Source organism: Schistocerca gregaria, chromosome 3 (genome assembly GCF_023897955.1).
Source record: "Schistocerca gregaria isolate iqSchGreg1 chromosome 3, iqSchGreg1.2, whole genome shotgun sequence".
In the NCBI taxonomy this organism is placed as follows: Eukaryota; Metazoa; Arthropoda; class Insecta; order Orthoptera; family Acrididae; genus Schistocerca; species Schistocerca gregaria.
The window spans coordinates 641,044,848-641,067,418 of record NC_064922.1 but is presented as its reverse complement, the minus strand read 5'-3'; the positions used below and the strand labels follow the sequence as shown (position 1 = coordinate 641,067,418).

Sequence of the window (22,571 nt, the reverse complement as noted above, 5' to 3'; positions counted from 1 at the left end):
GGCGGTATAGGGAGTTCAGTGAAGCAGTAAGATTATACCATCGAAAAATCTCGCCAAATTTATCAGAAGAGAACTTTTTATCGGTAAGAGAATAAGGAAATTTTTGATCAAGGCTGTTTGTTGAAGATATGAGAAGAGGACAGTGGTTCTGAGAGATAAGGCGACATATATGTTCCCGATACATTTATTCTGTGGCTTGTAATGACCAATAATTTAGAGAGGAAGGCGGTTTCGCAAGAGGAGAAAATCGCAAGTGAAGGAAGAGGCAGGTGGAAGAGTATCTGTAAGAGTGGAGTTATCGGAGGGATTCATCGTAGAAGACGATACAGTATACTCTGAACGTACTAGATCCTCAGAACGTGTCAGGAACAGACAACGGTGACCTGTAATAATTTAGTTCTGTCACAGAAGTATACAGAACCCAATATATGAGTGTAATTTATATTCTAAAAGAGCCTCTGAACCTTATTATACCACCGAGACAAGTTCACTGAACTATTGTCGTTGGTGTAGTAACTTTATTGCATAGTTGGATGCAGTCATGATTGGTAGTATCTCTACTGGCCGAGCGTCGAATGCTATTTGACTTTGAGAAGGACGAATGAGCGAGCGAGCGGTATTATGAAGAGTATATTAGTTAGCTGGCCAAGGTTAAAACTAAATGGTGTTTTCTATGATCTAGGGTCGGTTGCGTATTATTACGTATTACGGTAGGGCAGTGAAAATTGGTATTATTAGGCTCTGGAATCGCTCCATTGTGATGTATGGAACGTAGCATCGTTGTATTACCTCAAGACCAGCTATCAACGATACAACGAAGTTTCATCACCAAAGATATCACATCACTCAACACAGGTAAGGAGCAGCTACAAACACATCTACGCAGTCACAACGTACGACATTAATTGGCATTTGTCAACACAAAATTCCAGAGCATAAACATTTAAAGTGTGTCACTTGGATTCACGTCAGTTTTCGATTAATCTCTTTTATAATTCTGTCGCAGGAACTCAGCAGATTAAAATTACATACGAGTTCAGTGCCAGAACTTTATACAATTTCTCACGTAACGAAGTTGTTGACATAGGGATTGACTTGTAAGACTGTACCTTTGTTGCTCTGAAAACAGTACAAAACTGAGATGTAAAGAACGGTTTTTACCAAATTATTGGTCAGGCTGCTTCTTCACTTTTTTGATACTTGGGAAAACTGCCTGACCACATTCCCAAGGAAATTTATTATCACATCTCCACTTACTCTCAAATACTACTACACAATCTATCTACTTCTGTGAATAACGTACATGCATTCGTTTTGTTTATTGTATTTGTGTGTTGTGTCCGTAACCTAGATCAAAGAAGTTGACGAAATATAGAGAAATGACAGATACGTTTGCTTGCTTGGAGATCCTTGTAGTAGAGGACACACAGCGGGGCTACAGAACTATTAATCTTCCATGCACCAATCAGCGTAGCAGTCTTAACCAAACAGTAACAGTTATAGAGCCGTCTGATGCAGAAACCCGTCGCCAGCAATAAAGATTGCTTCACAGATGCAAGAACCACAGATTCACTTCATCAGTTGATATCGCGATGGAAAGTCTGAAGTTTGCCTAACATGTCATCTGACTGATGGTTTTAGCTCGTGTTTTTATAGAACCGATTCCCAAGAGATAAAAGAAATTAACTAACTGCTTACCTTTGTTGATTCAACATGGAGTTCAGCTTTCATGTGATGCTTAGAAAAAAATCTTTCAGCTGCTACATGTTAATATGTTAGAACTGATATAAAATCTATTTGTTTATATATTCGTTGCGCCTAGATTATTTATGCTCTGAACACAAGCGTTAACCAACTTGAAGACGTTGAGGGGAACGTTTTATCCAAATCAGCTGCTCAAGGTATCTCATGTATATTTCCAGCGTGTTACGTTATTATGTTGTCATCGGAATTATTATTCAGCTCCACTAAACTATTTTAAAATTATCTAGCACAATAAAATTTAAACAGACGTGAGACATAGCTTTAACGGAATCGTTTAATTTACATTTACACTAACTGTATTACATTCTAAATGTTAAGTGATGGACTATAACAAAATGTTCATTTCTCTTTGACAGAGTCACATATGCACACATAATAAGGACACAGAATTAAGTATATCAGTTAATAGTAAGTGTGTCTGTAGATTTTCGCTACATACATACTAAAAACTTTCACAACATTGTAGTACTAATTAAAAGTGTATAAACATAAGCTGCAGCACTAATCACAGTGACTAAGTTAATTGTAAGTCGGACGTTCGTCTTGTTCAGTCCTTGTCTCACAGTAATCCCTGAATACACAAACATCAACTACATCGAAAATACCTGTTGATGGTATCTCACAAAAGCCATGTGTCGATATTGCAGGACTAGAAATAGATATATATCGGGTAATGAAATTTTGTGTAAGCTACTTTTCCGAATTTATTAGAAGCACGCTTGTATGTCAGGTCTCATCAGTAGCACACTAAATAATGTTGACAGACATCACTCGAGCTAATTACAAGCCATCGTCTTCACGTGAACTTCCAACTAATCAGTATACCAAGGGAATCCTTCTATTGGATTCTCGTCATTGAACTGAGCAAATAGGGTCCTTTAATGAGATCACAGTACCACCGTGTGCTATCCCAGTGCGGCACTATCTGGGTGAACACGAAGTTATGAAAAGGTATAACTTTTGTTGGCTAGAATGAGGCGTTTCTCGCATTTTCTCCAAGAAGACGTGTGTGTAAGATTCGGCCGACAAATGTTGAATTCATAATACCTTAGTGATATTGACATAATTGCAGTCAGTTTGGTCAAACGTCTTCGTCAAGTCGAAAATTATTGATAAATGGATTACGATAAACATGCATTTGTACAGTGTGGATATATATACACAGTCAAAACCTACTATGTTCTGGCTGTCATCGTAGATAATTCACGAAATAAATAAATAACACGTTTGTTGACTGGTTGTCGTGGTTTCGACTCTCCTTCAGCTAGAGGGCCATCTTCTGCTGCGATGTTGACGTGCGCCTGGAACAGATCAAGAGTGCAACAGTGTTTATAGACTCGAAACACTAAGTAAACATCTTTCTGAGAAGATCTAACTCTGTTTTCTTTTTTATCAACTAATAGCTTGTGAAGCTAATAACTCACTGTGTTCGCATCCTCTAACATCTATCTGAAACATTAGCTCTGACGTACATGACAAAATCATAGAACACCATGAGACAATATTAGCGTAATTTAGTTTTGTCTTAACAATAGAACATTATGTGAAACGTTATGTGATTTTGACTTATAGCAAAGACGACATTGTAGCCAGGAGTAGAAATTATTGTGGTATGCTGGGAAAATAAGGTTCGTTGAATCGCTACTATCGTGCACGGTCATCACGTTCTGTTGTTTCTCTAGGTACACCGCTTCCTTTTCGATGTTGTGTTCGCGCATGTTTCACCCACCCCCTCCAATATCGTCGAGTAGTTGTAGCATCGCTCCTATCCAAATGTAGAGCGATTCGGCTATTACTCCAGCCGGCTTCTTTGAGCCCAACTACACGTCCTCTCTCAAATGTTGATATGTGTGTATATTGTTCACGCTCCTGTCTGCCAAGCATAGTTACTGTCGAACTGAGCATACAGAATGAAATTCGCTAAGATTCTATGCGCCGGTATCGGCGTATCCTCTGTCTGCTATCCTTGCTAACTGCAGGGTGGCATTGCGCTGCAACGTCACATTCATCCGTCGGTTACCAAACTTAACAATTTTAGATTTTCCGTCGAGACCTGCATGAATATAAATGTAGGACCAGAAGAATAGCTCATTTGTGGTGTGTTTTCTCCCCCCTTGGAGTATATTCGCAGTTTTTAAGTGAGCTATTATTTAAAGAAACTTTATAGCTGGAGGTATCAACTGTCGACCACACTGAAGAGCCTGTTCCAAGTATAACATGCCGCCAAAAGTTCTTTGACTATATTGAACTATTTGTTTCCACTATCAGTTGCTGAAATACTTTTCGCAATATGAGGGTATCTAATGCATCATCCCAGCCTCAGATGTCCCAACATCTGAAGACGCCCAGTGGCTTAATTTAACGCCCTCTATAACAGAAACAGCCCACCTAGATGTTATCGAACTCCAGTTCTTTCAATATAAGTCAAGCAATGCATTACACCAAATTAGTGTTCTAGATTGGAAAGTGATCAGTCCTATTCCATCAAACTGACACCCGTTTTGCAAGAACTACTATGGAGATATGATAAATTGTTCCATCCACTACACCCCACTCTACACTTGCAAGCTTTTCCTGAATTGTACAGATTTATGCAGTCTACCAATTACATCACTAACGGTGAGAGAGTGAGGTAGCTTTCTGGTCATTCATTACTTAACCATCAAGTGACTCCAATACGGTTACAGGTCTTTAGAACTTGCTGTGAACTACAGGCAGCAGCAAGAAGCCGCATGTATCAATTCAATCCCTTTCCCACCAATACTACATAGATCACTGACAAAATCATAGTTACAAATTCATCACTTCACAGCCCTTGTCTATAGGAAGGTATTTTACATAAAAGCTCACTTCAGAACTGGAAATAGGTAGTCATTTAATAAACAGAGAACATCCCCACTATATTAATATGAGAGAACTGGAATGGTAATGCTGGGGAGGTATACTCTGTCTGTAAACTGAAAAGCGAGCAACGCCCGTAGTGGGGAAGTTGCCTTTCCCGGAAGGACGATACAGATGCCATAGAGCATGACTAAGAATCAGTTTCCCCTTTAGCAGTGTAGAAGAATATCCCGAAATTACGTATCTGTCCATATCCTTTTCTTTCGTTAGTAGTATAACTCGACTCAGCAACTCATATTTATTCAGTTAACACACTTCGTTACAAATAAACACTCCTACCCCTCCTCCCCCTCAGCGGGAGTGTTTGCGTGTTTCGTCGTCAGTAATTAATAAGGTGTACTGTGGAAAGATAGCTACATCTCTGAGAAACACGCAGCAGTGTCGTAGTGAGGTAGATAGATTCAGAGGGGTATCGCCCGCTCGCTCTTCAGTTCCCACATGAACAAATGAGGGACGCGCATGGCTACAGTATTCCAACCTCAAATGTGTACTCTCCATTCAACCTCCCCCCCCCCCCCTCCCCCAAACCCCACGCCTTTCCTACCCGTCACACTCACAGAACACATTCTATCCCATAATACGATCCCGCTGCACTTAGATTTGGTACACACATTTAATATTTGTTCTTAGGCCACACCATTTAACAATAAATGTCAATTTTATACCATGAATACATAACTGGTAAGAATCTGTGACTTTCCATGACTTCGAACACTGAAACTATTAGTCCTAGAGAAAAACGAATAGGGCTCTCTTTGTAGAAAACTCAGTGCAATTTAATTTTGTACTGGGGAACATTTATACTAGAAGTCGCAATTTTCGAGGTATTCGGGAAAAACACGAAAAACTGAGCTCTAGCGGCCGTCCCCCATCCGACGCATATCACAAATATGTGAGCTTTCAGTACTCTGAGTACAATATGTGTGCCCAACGTTACAGGAACTTTCCACGTGAAGGCTGCAACACAGCATGCTCAGAGGACGAGAACGTGCAGCTTACTGCCACACTTCAGACTTCCAGGGATCAGGAAACATCACACAGACAGATCATACAGACAATTTGCTGTAGTTCTCTGACTGCAAGCTTAGAGATGACAAGATGGACTTGGGACAACAGAGTAGCAAGAAGAATAGGCACGAGTCTTTCCAGTAGGACAACAACACGAGAATACGCGGATTTGTTCTTCTAGGTGTGACAAATATCTGGATGCCAAACGCTGGAATCCGAGAAGATGTCAAGGCGGATTGTCAGCTCTAGCTGAGGGAAACAGATTACTGGAACCTGAGTAGAGATCTCGAGTTGCATTACTTCGTTTTCTGCTGACACTATACCACAGGCAACAGAGTTGCACGTTGTACAGCCAGAGTCAACCGGAATAATGAATGGCATTCTGTGGTATTTCGTAACGGGTCTCGCTTCTGTTTCTTTTCTTTTTTTTCGTCCAATGGTGGGGAGTCTCAGATCCGACCACGGGACTAATTTTGTAATTGTGGAAAGGGAGGATGAATGATCACCATTATGTCTGATGTTGTTCCCAGCTGGGCGCAGATGGAAAAGGCTAGAACGTTTCATTTCGCTTTTTACTTGAGCACACCTGCTATGAATTCTGACCATTGCTTTCTAGCAATGTTATTTTATGATTTAGTAAAAATTTCATGCGCACCCCTAGTAGGTCAGCGTACCTACCACTTATGTGAAACCGGCTGACAGTGTAATCCTACTTTGAGATTATGTATCTAGAATGGGAAAATCTGTTGTCAGACCCTTCATGACAAGGAAGACAATGCAAGACCCCCACAATGTAGTTCAAACCTCAATGTATGGATCCTCGACTCAGCTACCCAGTCCCCGCATTTGCTCTCCACATGCGATATCTAGGACGCGATGGGAAGAAGTATACCTTCATACCAACCTCCAGACATCAGTCTGCATGGACGCTGAACCCTCTCCATTCTTGAGGAATGAATGGATCCTTTACTTGCCTGCCCAGGCTCCTGATTTTCTGTCCACAGACTATTTATAGGATGCTATGGATAGATGTGTACTTTCACAGCAACCTCCAACCATCGATATGCAAGGACATTTCATGCACTGCTTCCGTGATGAGTGTACAGATCCTTGACTTGCCCACCCAGTCTCCTGATTTACTGTCTACGTACACTATCGCTCATTAAATTCAATACACCCTGGTATTTCAGATTTACAACACAAATCAAACGTTATTTGTCACAAAATATAATTATATTAACTTCCACATGTATAATACAGTCACAATAATTATATTTTACTTTTATAAAAGTATTCTCCTTTGGATTTAATAAATGCCTCACAAACTCGAGGCATGCGGTCAATCAGTTTTTGTAGGTATCGTGAATCTGTATGATTCCACACATCCTTAACAATATTTCAGAGATTTTCCTTGCTGGATATATTAACTTTCCTGATACGGCTGTCCACTTCATCTCAGACCCTTTCAGTGGGATTACAATGGGGGCTTTGGGAATAAAATGGTTCAAATGGCTCTGAGCACTATGGGAGTCAACTGCTGTGGTCATCAGTCCCCTAGAACTTAGAACTACTTAAACCTAACTAACCTAAGGACATCACACACATCCATGCCCGAGGCAGGATTCGAATCTGCGACGGCGTTGGGACTGCCATACCATATCATTCAGTACATTCTGCTTTTTCCTTTGATGCAATGTAGTTCGTACAGTATGCCGACCGATGTTTTGGGTCATTATCCTGTTGTTAGGTGAACCCTTTGCCTCTGTCGGAGGTTCGCGTCCTCCCTGGGGCATGGGTGTGAGTGTTGTTCTTAGCGTAAGTTAGTTTAAGTTACATTAAGTAGTGTGTAAGCCTATGGACCGATGACCTCAGCAGTTTGGTCCCATGGGAACTTATCACAAATCTCCAGTTTTCCACCAATTTGGGGCGCTGTTTTGAATCTGTTTCTCTTACTGGTAATTCTGAAATATTTATCATCGCTTTTAGTTGTTATACGAGGTCATCCTGGTCGTGGTATGTCCTTGTTACTACCTGTTGTCTGCTAGCGGTGAAGGGTATATTACACTCCCCCTATAGGCACACTACACTGTTTCGCGATTTGGCGAATGGATAAACCTACTTGGCAAAGTGCTACAATTACAGGACGTCATCCATGGGCATCTCCACTCATGGAGCAATAGTACCTTCACCCTCACTTCAATGTCACGAAAGAACTGACGTACAGGAACCACATGTTATGTATCATAGCACTGCTTGCCGTTCGCTGCGGACATTACATCACTACAGGGAGCAACACAGCCGCACCAAGTGCGGCGACTGTCGGCAAATAGGTAACAAAACATATCAGACTAGCACGTGTAGGTACACAACATTGATTGGCTCTGAGCACTGTGGGACTTAACATCTGAGATTATGAGTTCCATAGATGTTAGAACTACTTAAACCTAACTAACCTAAGGGCATCACACACATCCATGCAAGAGGCAGGATTCGAACCTGCTACCGTAGTGGTCGCTCATTTCCTGACTGAAGCGCCTGGAACGTCTCGGCCACCAACATACTTTGTTGGATACTATTGCATCTTGATGACCACAAACAAAATCATGACTTGTGTACAACTTTTTTACTGTTGCTTTGCTTCCTCAACCGTACTCATGGTATTATCATTTTCTACAGAGAACTAGATGTAATTTAGTGGATGTATAGAAATTAATGAGCGATAGTGTATCATATGTAGGACCATCGATAGGCTTGGACATTGCAGTCATTCCATTCTCGAGGAATGTGCGCATTTTCGACTTGCCTACTCCGTCTCCTGATTTACCGTCTTTCATACCAGCCTCCAGTCATAGATCTGCATCAGCATTGCACTGATTCAGTTCTTGAGGGATGTACACATCACTGAGTTGGCTAACAAGTCCCCTCGTTTTCTGTCTACAGACCACATATAAGATGCAATGGGCAGATGTGTACTTTCACACCACCCTCCACCCATCGATTTGCATAGAAATTGCATGCATTGCTTTCCTGAAGCATGTTCGGATCCTTGACTTGTCTACTCAGTGCCCTGATGGACCGTCTAAATACCATACCTAAGATGCAATGGAAAGATGTGTACTTTCATAGAGCCTCCAGTTATCGATCTGCATGAACTTCGCGCTCATTGTATTCTTGAGGACTGTATCCACCCTTGACTTGCTTACCCAGTCACCTGATTTGCTGTCCACAGACCATATCTAGGATGTGATGAGGAGATACGTACTTTCAGTCCAGCTTTAAGTCATCAATCTGCATGTATTATGTGCTTGTTTCAAGCATGGCAAGAGATTCTTCAAAATGATGTTGTAAGCGTGTTTGCTTCCATGCCACATGGAAAGCTGGAGTGTATTCGTTTCATTGGAGGTCACTCTCCGTACTGTTGATGATGGTCATCAGTTTCGAGTGTAATGTGATGAACACCTCCACAAAGTTCACCAAGTAACAAACTGGTGCTTCAGGCTATAACATTTTTCGTTTCCGTGAGAGTGTACTTGGATGTCGACGCAACATTATGTTCGGCTGCGGTTCAGATATTTGTGTCCAACGGCGATAGAAGAAATCCTCCCCTTGGTGAAAGAACAAATGTAACAGAGCAGTGTGTAGGCATCGGAGTGCCTCTTACCTGCCTACCTCCGCACTGGTTTGTGGGCGCTGTAGGCGATTGAGTGCGCCGCGACGGGCGCCGGGTGCGCGCTGAACTCGCCGTGGCTGTAGCCGGTGCTTTCGTAGGCGACGCCGCCGCCCACCGGGTAGCCGCCGCCCACGGCGCCGTAGCTGTAAGGCCCGCCGACGACGGCGGCGACGGGCACCGGCCGCGCCTCGTGCACCTCGTGCTGCGGATGGCGGCTCTGCGACGCCAGCTTGAGCACGACGAGCGCGCCCGCGACCAGCAGCGCCAGCGCTGACACCAGCAGCGCCTTCTTGGCCAGCAGCGCCAGGCCCAGCACCGACAGCGCCACCGCGCCCGCCGCCTTCACGCCCGCCACCAGCAGGATGGGCAGCAGCACCTTCAGCGCCTTCTTCTTCCCTCGCCCTGCGACAAACCCGTTCCTTTACGCGTCTGGACTCTAGCCAGACAGTGATCTAGAGTGCTTCCATTTTCGGTTTCCTTGAACTATCCTCAGATCTGTTCGTATGCGTTACAAGAGTAACCTGGCAAATTTATCAAAAAAAATTAAATGTTACTCTAAACGTCTTTGGTGGAAGCCCTTGACTATTGATCAAACTGGAGGTAACCTTTGTTCGCTGTGGCACTGGGAACGGGAGGGTAGCAGGCCCATTGCCCCATCTGTCTTCACCTCCGGAAGAGATGCCCAGAACTCAACTGGTACTAGGCTGAGTGGATCTTGAGCCGTCCTGGAGGGACTGGAACGAGGCAAAATCCCCGCCCCTAACCGGGAGTGAACTTCGTACTTCCAAAACCGAAGCCTGCTGCACTACACGCCAGACCATCGTGGCCACTAAAATTTACATTCGAGGGGCGTTCAATATCTAATTTAACACATTTTTTTTCTGAATTCAGCTTGGTTTTATTCAGTTAAAAAACACCACTTTATTCTCCACTCCTTTGGCTACAAAACACTCTTTTCACCATAACCACCGTTCAACGCGATGGCCTTACGCCGCCTTACTGACCTGTGCGTCTATATTGGACTACTCCAATGGTCGACAACGGAGCCAACGTCTTGTTGCATCATTAAACTCAACGTCATCCACGTGCTGCTTCCAGCGGAGCGCATTCTCCAATGGACCAAACACATGGAAGTCGGAAGGAGCGAGATCTGGACTGTAGGGTGGCTGAGGAAGAACAGTTCAGTGCTGTCTTTCGAGCTCCGCTCGAGTGCACAGAATTGTGTGAGGCCTCGAATTTCCATGCAGAAGCAGAAGCCAGTTTGCATTTTTGTGACGGTCAGCTCGAATAACAACGACCGCACGTTCCAGCACTCCAAGAGTTACAGCTGTGCACGGCACGCGAGACTTGGACAGGTTTGCGCTACCTCTTTGCGATGATGACAGACGCTAGGCCCAACGATTCACCGTGCTTTTGTTGACTGTCAAGTTTCTGTAGACATCTGAAGACGCCTATGAATATCTGCAGTGCTCTGGTTTTCCTCAAAAAGAAACTCAAGGACGTCTCTTTGCTTGCAACGCACCTCCGTTACAGACGCATTTTTGAAGGCTACGTACAGTGCCGCTACCGAACTAAATTTCATGAAACTACAAAGGCTGAAGCGAGAATAATCCACGATATCCCACAACAAATTACATATTGTTTTCACTCTAAATAGGCCGAAGAAGAAAAGTTGTATTATTTATGGAACGCCCCATGCACATTACATAAATATATTAAAGCAATTAAGCGGGTCAGTAAAATCTCTTTAATGCTAGTAATTGAGGAATTTCTACAAAGTCAGGACGTTCATTTTTGCAAAGTAGCTTGGAAAGACCAAACTGAGTGGCCTAAAGTTACACAAAGATTTCTCTCATTCGAAGGTATTCCTTTAGGGTTCGTATACTCCCCATCCCTCACATCCCTAACCGTTTGGTTCTGTCCAGCGTAGAAGTCACCTGCCTAAAATTTGATGTCTGTTAGATAAGGAGAAGATGTCCCCCAAAGCCTTACAACTCTTGAAATCAGGGAATAAAAAGAAATTCATCAACATAGTAATTCATCAACTCTACAAAAATTATATGTCGTTGATAAATGGAGTCATCAGCTAATATAGGAACGTTGTTTACTTCAGCCTCCTAAGAGAGTGCCTTCTCTTGTCAGATCCATCCACACAGAGGTGGAAGATCGAGTCAAAAAGTTTCATTTGAAGACACAACCCAGAGGTTCCAGGAACGCAGAAGACGTAACAAGCGCAGTATTCTCGTCTCCAGCTCGATCTAAGCAAAATTTTATACGCTCGGGTTTTATCCGCGTGAAATAACCATAAGTAAATTGCCAGCAGACAAAATTCTGTAATTCGCGACTAAGTGCCTCATTAGCTCTGGAGGGAAATGATTCAAATGGCTCTGAGCACTGTGGGACTTAACATCTACGGTCATCAGCCCTCTAGAACTTAGAATTACTTAAACCTAACTAACCTAAGGACATCACACAACACCCAGCCATCACGATCTGGAGGGAAATGATGATTTATTGGCAATAAGCACGAATTACGAAACAGGAGCATACAAACTGTACATGGAAAATTAGATGTTTTGTGTCAACAAGAGACGTAAAAAGGATTTGATTAATCAACTAATGTAGTCACGTTGTTTACTTGTGTCTCCTTAGCCGAATGCCTCCTCATTTCACAAATCACACTGGCCCACTGGTCGAGTATTCCGCAGCAAAGTAAATCAGTCCCAAGACTGAAGAGCGGCAGCGTAGGAACACCACGAAGTACAGCATATGTTCCGTATAATGTAATTTCTAGTTAACAGGCTCATGGCGAAGGTAGTTATTTTCGATATCGATTGTGGGGCAGGATTTTGTTTCCGTAGTTCACACAGAGTTCTCCATTAGCTATGTAGTTGTTTAAATGGAGTGGAAACGTTTACGGCTTACTGTCACTGGACTTGAGCCTCCAGAAATCTTTCGTAATAATTCCCAGTATCTAACTGGCATTTTTACGATTGATTTGCTATCCATCCAGATCAGAATTTTATACTCCTTCATAACCTGATTCGGCTCTGAAAGCCATCGTCAGATATGCAGTTCATTGCTAACAGAAATGACCAACACATGCAATGTCATGTACTTTGTAGCTTAGGCGTCACGAAAGAAATATTGATTAAATACACATAACATTGAAATTGACGTGCTACGAGTGTACTTCATACAATTATCAGACACAAAAAGTCTTCAGTGGTACTATTGTTTTTATCTAAGTCTACATCGGCACTCTACTAACTCTCTATTTCATTCCTTCATCCTGCATGGGATAAACGACGGTCGGTATGTATCCGTTTCCGTTTGGATCGAATCTCTCTCGCTCTCGCTCTCTCTCTCTCTCTCTCTCTCTCTCTCTCTCTCTCTCTCTCTCTCTCTCTCATTTTAGAATCAGAATCATCGTCCTAGGTATATGAGATTGGGGATAACATGCACTCATTTTGGATTGTCTTTTGGGAAACATTTAGTTGCTCACCTCTGTGTTCGGCCAGTATTATGTTTTTCGGCGTCGTCCATTCATTGACACGTTTCTGGTGCTTAAGATTTTGTCTCGTATCTAGTATTCATCCCACCAGAAATGCTTATCTTCTTTCCACTTCAGTCCTATAGTGTCCAGACCGAGCCTTTGCATTTCCACTTACCAATTTTACAGATGCTCAATCTCATTCAGATTTCCGTTATTCAACGCCCCGATTAACAGAACGTTCCCGTTTCCCTGGCACTGCCATTTTTTTTCTCATAGTCACCAACACCTTGCCGCTCTCCTCCAGGAGATCCGTCCTAGTGGGGGACTAATTCGGAATCTTTTGACAAAGGAGAGATCAGAATTACAGGCCACATTCCTGTAGCTACACATTATGTGTCTTTAGAGCAGCGAAATTCATTCAGTTCTGCAACCGCAAGCCGTTGATGGTTGGTTGTTCTCATGATTTTCAGAGCAGTTACCCAATCATCACCTCTGGACTTGACAACGCCGTTGTCAGAAGTGTTTGCTTGCCATTGCCTATAATCATTATTCCGATGCCAATCAATAGCTACGATAATACGTGGGATTTAGAGCATTTGCGTTTTCTGCCAAGGTTGCGTCTCCCAAAGCACACATTATTGTTGTTTAAAGCTATGAGCACGTCTAAATTTGAAAGCACTCTTTCAATGGCCACTGCTGTTCTCAAAGGAGTTATCTTAAGGCTTCAGTAAGCTCTCGTACAGTGCAACTTACTCGACAGTTCTGCAACTCCTGGGATGGAGATAATGGCACAAGAATGATAGTCATCTCTTAGAATTGTTTCGATGTGAGTTAAGTTTAGGATGCATAACAATGCAGCCAAAAACGCATTTTATCCGTTGCGCCGAGCAGGTACGTCGCAGGCAATCACACCCGAGAAAAGAGGAAAATTAGGCAGTCAGCTGTGATGGCGGTGTTCAGCAGTGATTCTAATTGAATTCATTAAACGAGGATCCTGACGTAAATGTCGTATCGTTTCGTAAGCTCTAAATTGTTTCAGGTGAGTATCAGGGCTACATTATAATGTATGGTATAGCTCACTGCCTATTAAGTTTTTTTCTGTATAGACTATTTCCACGAATGTTAAGTGATTACACAGATCCACACCACATGGTATGGTATGTTTAGGAAATATTTGACACATTGCATATAATAACATCAAATGGAAAATTTGTTGTTTTCGGTATTTAATATATGTTAACATACGTTAAAACAGACAGAGGCGATATATTTGTACAATTTAGTCTTAAGAGTTGTAGTTGATTTGAACCAGTTCGATGATTCAAGTCATCCTGTTATGACATCGGAATATTTAAACTTTGGTGTTTAGGGAATCAGTGCCAACTATTCATCAGCACATTAGTGTATATGACACATATTGATGAACTACGATGGCCGATTGCCGATAAAGAAAACAAAAGCAACTTATCTACTATACCTAAGCAAGAAACCGAATATTATTCTGATTACAATTATCGGATTAAATAGAGGTGTTTATTGTATTGCGACAAGTACATTACAGAACCTAATACCTACTGACATTCTCAGTTGCATATAATTTCCATCATATCACATTTATCACTTTAATATAGTTGATTTAGTACATTACAATTACTCTGAGTTCTACATACTGCTTTTAGCATGTACTGCGTATCTACTGTTTCTACTGTTTTCTTTTTCCACATCATCAGTCCTTTGGTGTCAACATTACTATCAGCAGTAGACTACTACTAAAAATGCTTCTATCACGTCAAAACAGACCACAATCAGCATTCTCACATTACTGTTAATTCACCTACTGGCGACCGTATGCTGCTAGAGGTTATGTATTTTATCTCATTCAATTTTTTCGTCACGTCTAGACTCCTCTTGACATTAACATAGTCAACAACCGCATGCTATAACTAGGAATTTGAGTTTTCGTTACTTATGACATCGTAATTGTAGGACATAATACTACCGAGAAACGAACAGATCGGTATTTAAGTAATGATGAGCTTACATGTAAACTTTGCAGTGATTTCAGGAATGGGAACTTCACAAAGAATTTCGGTTGAAATACAGTAGAAGTAATAAACATTATACGCTATCGTTAAATGTTTCAACTTACTCCTGTTACAAGCTTTCATTTTCTTCTTGCAGTATCTATACAGATGATACATCTCCGGCCAAGTATTTCATACATAATAGGACATTATATGAAATGATGCTCATTATAAGGAAATTTTTCGAGGACTCTTTAGTTGAGTAAAACCGGTAATTTTCTGGAAAAAGCAGTACTATGATTCTGTTTTAAATAGAATGCATACTTGAGGAGATGACGTGGAAAGACGGACATGTTCCCAAGATGCAGTTTTTTACAGTCAAAATGTTCAAATGTGTGTGAATTCCTAAGGGACCAAAGTGCTGAGGTCATCGGTTCCTAGACATACACACTACTCAAATTAACTTATGCTAACAACAACACACACAACCATGTACAAGGAAGGACTCGAACCTCCAGCGGTAGGGGTAGCGCAATCCGTGACATCGCGCCTCAAATCGCACGGGCATTCCACGCGGCTTTTACAATCAACATAAAGATTATTTCAGACATATATATGAATGAAAACGACACAATACAACGCAAACGACTGTAGTTTATAGCTGTAAATGAAATCTACTATGGAAGTATTCTTTTAAAAGTACATTTAAATATGGACGTGTTCTCATTAGCAGGAATCATTTGAAGGTGTTCAGCGTTGAATGATTTTCATAAGCAAATACCTTTTATTGTTAAAATTACAGTTGACATATAATGCTTGCAATACTATATCATATTACGTCATTGTAACAATTTAGTGTGTCATATCACGGAAAGAATTATAATCTGGCAACTGTGACATTGATATTCAGTGTTCTACCGAATGTCCGGATTTCATTGTTTATTCACAATTATTTAAAATATTTCAGATCAGCATAACAGAAAACAATGATATTACAATAGAACTATATGTTAACAGAAAGGTCCTTTGATGTAATTTTTAAATTTAAACATATAAACCAGAAGCATCCTCTAAACAGCCACAAGCAACGTGTGAACAAGATGGGTATATCGTCAAGGAAGAGTGTATACAAATTAAAATTCCCTTGAATTTGCCACTCTTCACAGAAAATAATTTGCAGTAGAGTATAACCATCTTTCTTCCTGACATCTGAGATTGAATGGCTGAGAAATACTTCCGGTCATGGTTAAGAAAAGAGTTTTGTAATGGTTCATCCGCGTTTTTAAGGAGAGTTCCACTGTTGTACACCTTACTCGGGCCTCTAAAGCGCAGTTACCTTCATATCAGCATGAATGTTTCCCGTAGTTTCGTACTTGTATAAGAAAATTCATTCGTTTCCTTTATGTGGTCTAATTTTCGTAGGACTTTAGACAGGGATCTCACGTCTGTCACCATCCAGTCTACGTCGAGGTTTTTTACTTAACCCACTGACTGGTAGACCACGTCAGATTCCTCTTTTATTCCGTTTGTCGTCCTTTTTCGTAAAGGTCTCTTCACCTTTTGAAAGTGTGCTGAGTAGGTAGTGCCCTCGTAATAACAACCATTAATATTAGACTAGTGCTACGGAATATTATTACGAGGGCGCACCAAAGCACGAACTGATGCTAACAGCTATTCTGCTTGGGAACGTCTGACCGTGACTGGAACGGAAATCACGTGACTGGATTCAACGTCTCCTATTGGCCGTAGTGGAATAGTTGTTCTTTGCACGGAATGCATATGTGGATAGGTTCGTGTTTACTTTGAACCGTGTATTTTCACAGGTTTCCGCGATTGCACACGTTCGATTTCACTTGTAGTGAATGATGTATTTAGATTCTGCTTATCGTATGTGTACCGTTCCATTCCGTATGTAACTTTTTATATTGCGAACATGTTCGCCTTTGCGTGTCACCTCCTCAATTGACAGTTGGCTTGGGCCTCAACAGTGCAGTATTCGGCACCTAGTTGTGTTGCTGGAGGGTAACTTGTATTTAACCAGTGCGAAGACCAATGGGAGAGTGAAAATTGGACTCACCTTCAGTGATGAGCTCGGACATCTTGGTGCGCACATCCGTGGGCAGGCGGTCCGCGATGGCCCTGGCGGTGGCCCTCGCCAGCTGCGGCAGGTCGACTCGCAGGCTGCGCTCCCGAACAAAGGCTGCCGCCTCGCCCAGCGCGAACTGCTCCAGCGCCTGCTCGCGCGACGACACGTCTTGCGCTTCTTCCACCTGGCGACCCAGCTCTCGTGCTGCTGACGTCGACGACACGGCAGACCCTACTTCAGACTCGCGCACCAGTGAGAGCCCAGTCACCAGTGGTATACTGTCCCGGTCGAAGAAAGCTCTAATATTACGGTATGCCACCAGTTGCATACACTGTATCGAGTCTTTCTTCAAGCAACTGTCCAAGGTCGAGATGGCATCGTCAGTAGAGGTTTCGGCAGCGACAGCCTTACACTCTGCCCGTTGCATCAGCAACGCCATTAAAATCAATAACGCCGATTTCATTGTGGTTATAGTCCGCTCTTCACTTGAGGCGAAGCAAGATGCGATAAAAAAGAAAAACTGGCGGTTTCACTTTCACTGACGCTGCGCGTTCGAGATGAGCATACGGCACTCTTAGCGATGGAAAACAGTGTGACCAGCTGCCGACCCAACGGTCTGCTTTTAAAGTCTCTCTCTCTCTGTCTCTGTTCACGCCCTTAGACGGCCCGGGTGACGCCGCACTGGATCCTCCAGCAGCCAGATGGCGCCCTGCGGCCGACTCAGTCGCGTTCAAGGGACCAGTCAGGTCGTCCTATTACTCCCCTCCCTGACCGGCCCACCCGTTACCCCACATGAGGACGCGGGCGGTGGTCGCCACCTGCCCGGGAAAGAGCCGGGCATAGACCGTCTGGGCGGGGACGCAAAAAGAGAACGGAGAAGCCGGTACTGGACTAGCAGAGACCCCAATTTGTCCCCCTGTGCTCCCGCGCCGGATGCGCCGCCGCCGTATCGACATCGGCGGGACGAGCCGGACATCCTGTCCCTCTGCCGGCTACTTTGCGCTGTCTGACCACCAGCCCAGTTAGCCGTGCGGTAGTTACAGCCGTGTCGGTCGGCTAGAGCCACGTGATCGGGCAGGGCTTCTCTCTTCCTGTTGTTGTAGCGACAGGTTGCCCGCTACAACGGAGACGCATACCGGCCGCTACGGGTCAAGGCCAGCGGGGCGGCAGCACTTGTTGATCTGTGAAAGAAGCGGGGCACGGGCTGTCACACTCACGCACACACACGTACGCACACAGCAGCATCCGGTTCGAGCAGAGGCGTAGAAATGCAGTCCTTCCAGTTTCGGGCCCCGCGGTAAAAGCTCGCCGAACCGGATCGCCGGGCTGGGGCGAGCTCCGTGCGTACAGTGACGGACGACGCGCCGCTGCTCGCCTCCGCCACGCCCCTCCTGCCGCACTGCCGCTCCCTTGCTGCCAGTGCACCGGCTTCACAGCCCTGCTGTGAGCCGAGGTCAGTTCTGCGTTCTAACCACAGAATTTAACAGTTGCCTAATTTTTACAAACAACGTAGCTGCTTCACTACTGTTTCTGCATAGATTTTTGTTTTCCTGATAGTGACTGTTTATACAGTGTCCGTGTCCGTGTCATTCAGACACGTATTCATGTCTCAAGGAACAGGCACTGTCAGTGACGATTACAGCTGTGGTAAACTTTACGAAATAGTTTCGCATTGCGCGGCAGATGAAAATTAGTGCCGGACTGGGACTCCCGCATTTCCCACTTGTCGTGAGGGGTCGTCTTAACCACTTCGACCCTCATAGCAAATCCACCACTATCGCTCCAGACTTCCATATGTCTCGTAGTCACGATACATATGTTTGCACAATTTGTGGTTTCCGCACAAGGAGACAAATTTTAAGTACCGAAAAAATAATTTTTTGTGTCAACAGCTGTACAATTTTATTTATTCTCTGCCGGTTACTGTACTGGCTACCATCTCCAAGCCGGCCTGTGTGGCCGAGCGGTTCTAAGCGCTTCAGTCTGGAACCGCGTGACCGCTACGGTCGCAGGTTCGAATCCTGCCTCGGGCATGGATGTGTGTGATGTCCTTAGGTTAGTTAGGTTTAAGTAGTTCTAAGTTCTAGGGGATTGATTACCTCAGATGTTAAGTCCCACAGTACTCAGAGCCATTTGAACCATTTCTACCATCTCCAAATAATATAATAATACACATCAGCTGATGAAAAATATCTCTAGTCAAGATGGTACCCATCTCCGAAACTAGCAGAGACTACACAAAATTGTACAGATGTTGCAATAAAACCGATTTTTTTTCAAGTATTTATCAGCTGTAGAGAACCACTCGAAGAACGCTCTATAAATTTTATATCGTCGTTTTAGAACGTCGAGGTGTGGATGCACCGTTCATGGCTACAGATTCGACTCCTGGTCCGCTCGAAATACATGCATGCATCTCTAAACATGGTTTTATCAAGATATAGACACTGTTTAAACACATACATTGCAACTATCAGTGATTTGTCCACGACGGGACGGACCAAAATGACGATATAAAATTTGTCTCTCTGTGCAGGAATCACTAACCCGTGTGAGCATAAGGGTTTTGGTCACGTGACATATGGCAGTTCGTGTTGTGCTTGGAGGTGTGCTCGGATAGCCGAAGTGGTTAAGGCATCCGCTCGCAATAAGCGTGAAATGTGGGTTCGAGTCCACCACAAATTTTCATGTGTCCCAACCAGTTGACATCAATGGATAATCACTGAATACGAAACTGTTTCGTGAAGTTCTTGGTTTCACTCGACATCTCCGGGTATTCAGACACGTCCCCATCGAAGATTTAACATACGTTTATGTAGGTGCCTCACATAGAATGTAATGTCTCCTCACCTAAGAAAAACAGTCACGTACAAGTACGTTGTGTCAGCCTGCACTAGCTATGCTTTTTAAATTAGAGGCATTACTAGTAAACAAAGCTCCATCCGTTACTCAACATTATGTGGCTCATATTGGCTAAACACCATATAGATGCAGAAGATCTCTATTCGTCATGAAATCCAGAGAGGTGAAGACAATGGCTCCCAAGCTGACACCCTTCCTTGATTAAGGAGCTTATAGCGCCCATCACCGCAGTTATCGACGTCCTTTGATTAACGGGAGCGATTTGATACAGTTGCGAACCATTAACAACTGAACACAATTCAAGTTTTTCGAGTCTCCAATCAGATTTAGGATGGAACAAAACACTGTGTTCGTAACGGCACACGTAAAAGACAATCGGTAGTACTCCCAAAGAAGATTGCAACGACAGACGACTGCAGTGACATCTAGGAAGACTTACGTAGGATCGATGTAGGTGCAACGACTGGGAGTTAACCCTGAACGTACCGGGTGGTTATAATGGAGGCGCAGGTACTTACGAAGGTCCAGTGTGGGCTGTAATTATCGTATGGCAGCGACACTTGACAGGTATGCTTATTCGTTGATGCGCAACTGATTTACGCCGGAAAAAAATTGGTTCAATTTTGGTCACCACGTACAAGCCTGACACTCTGCAGCATCTCCTCGACGTCTCCACTCCTCATAGTTAAGAAACTGCGTAAACGGCGGTTATAATAAAATCAATAGTGTGCATGTCTGACTCCGTTGACTTTTGTTCTTACGTCTGGTTCCTAATCCGTTATATATCGAAACATTTCTACACGTCTTTCTTGCATTCCCAGCGCCAGATGTGCACCTAGTGGCCAAAATTGACCACCTTGTGCATAAATGTAACATACTGCGCATACGTAGGCAAAGATATCGATTACTTTTCGATTCTGTTCGTGACCAAATCACTGGAAAGAAAACCAATCTAAGGTTACATAGCAGAAACCACCCAAAGCGATCTAAAGTGGAATGACCATAAAATATTAATTTCTGGAAAGGTAGATTCTATGCTGAGAGTCATTGGAAGAACCTTAACGAAATGTTATTCATCCACAAAAGAAGTGACTTGCAAAACATTTGTAAGACTAATTCTTGAGTATCGCTCATCGGTCTGGTACCCATACAACACCTACATCTACATCTGCATGATTACTCTGCAATTTACAGTCAAATGAATGGCCGAAGGTTCATCGAACCACTTTCAAACTATTTCTCTACCTTTCTCCTCACTAAGGTTGCTTTGATTTTTCTTATTTTAGTGATTAAGATTATTGTTTCCTATGTAGGTGGGCACCAACAAAATATTTTCGCATTCGGAGGAGAAAATTGGTGATTGAAATCTCATGAGAAAATCCTGCTGCAACGGGAAACGCCTTTGCTTTAAAGACTGCGTCCGCAATTCCCGTCTCACAACCTTGGTACAGTGTTCCCTATACCGCGATAATGCAAAATAAGCTGCTCTTCTTTGGACTTTGGTGTCGTCTGTCAGTCCTATCACATGCCTATGTCATGTCTCACAGCAGTACTGCAGAAGAAAACGGTCAAGTGTAGTGTAGGCTATCTTTTTAGCAGACCTGTTGCATTTTCTACGTCTTCTGCCAATAAATCGCGGTGTTGGGGTCGCTTTCCCAACAACATTATCTGTGTTATCGTTCAGATCTAAATTATGTATGTAGTTGAATTCGCGACCTCTAGATTTGTGTGATTTATCATTCTACCAAAATTAAGCGGACTGGGTGACTTCACTGTTTTCATCGCTTGGAGTCAGTTGTCACTTTTCGCATCATATAGATATCCTGTCAAAATCATTTTGTGATTGGTGTTCATAATCTGATGATTTTACAAGACGGTAAATGATAGTATCATCTGCAATCAGTCTGAGGGGGCTGTTCAAACTGTCTCTTAAATCGTGTATGTAGATTAGGAACATCAAAGGGGTATAAAACTACTTTGGGGAACGCCAGACACTATTTCTGTTATATTTGATGACTTTCGTCATTTATTATGAACTGTGACCCGTTTGACAGTAAATCATGGATCCAGTGGCACAACTGGGCCGATGCTCTGTAGGCACGCAATTTAAATAGAAGTAGTTAGTGAAGAAAGGTTTCAAAAGCCTTCTGGAAATTTAGGAATATGGAATCAATTTGTCATCCCCTGTTGATGTTGTTGTTGTTGTCTTCAGTCCTGAGACTGCTTTGATGCAGCTCTCCATGCTACTCTATCCTGTGCAAGCTACTTTATCTCCCTACTTTATCTCTGAATCTGCTTAGTGTACTCATCTCTCGGTCTCCCTCTACGATTTTTACCCTCCACGCTGCCCTCCAATGCTAAATTTGTGATCCCTTGATGCCTCAAAACATGTCCTACCAACCGATCCCTTCTTTCAGTCAAGTTGTGCCACAAACTTCTCTTCTCCCCAATCCTATTCAATACCTCCTCATTAGTTACGTGATCTATCCACCTTATCTTCAGTATTCTTCTGTAGCACCACATTTCGAAAGCTTCTATTCTCTTCTTGTCCAAACTAGTTATCGTCCATGTTTCACTTCCATACATGGCTACACTCCAAACAAATACTTTCAGAAACGACTTCCTGATACATAAATCTATATTCGATGTTAACAAATTTCTCTTCTTCAGAAACGCTTTCCTTGCCATTCCCAGTCTACATTTTATATCCTCTCTACTTCGACCATCATCAGTTATTTTACTTCCTAAATAGCAAAACTC

The 22,571-nt window shown here is 43.0% G+C and overlaps 1 protein-coding gene across 2 annotated transcripts; it reads right to left on the bottom strand.

Moving 5' to 3' along the window:
* Positions 1–2,020: 2,020 nt before the first annotated feature.
* Positions 2,021–17,667, bottom strand: LOC126354315 (uncharacterized). Of its 2 annotated transcripts, none has more exons than XM_050003869.1 (3): positions 16,941–17,667; positions 9,343–9,745; positions 2,021–3,065 (listed from the first exon to the last, which is right to left on the bottom strand). In XM_050003869.1, the coding sequence occupies exons 1-3, from the start codon at positions 17,410–17,412 to the stop codon at positions 3,029–3,031; spliced, it is 912 nt and encodes a 303-aa protein (XP_049859826.1). In that variant the 5' UTR covers positions 17,413–17,667; the 3' UTR covers positions 2,021–3,028. The 2 variants fall into 2 exon arrangements, with proteins under 2 accessions (XP_049859826.1, XP_049859827.1); XM_050003870.1 differs by having other exon boundaries at positions 9,335–9,745; positions 16,941–17,666.
* Between the last annotated feature and the right edge of the window lie 4,904 nt (positions 17,668–22,571).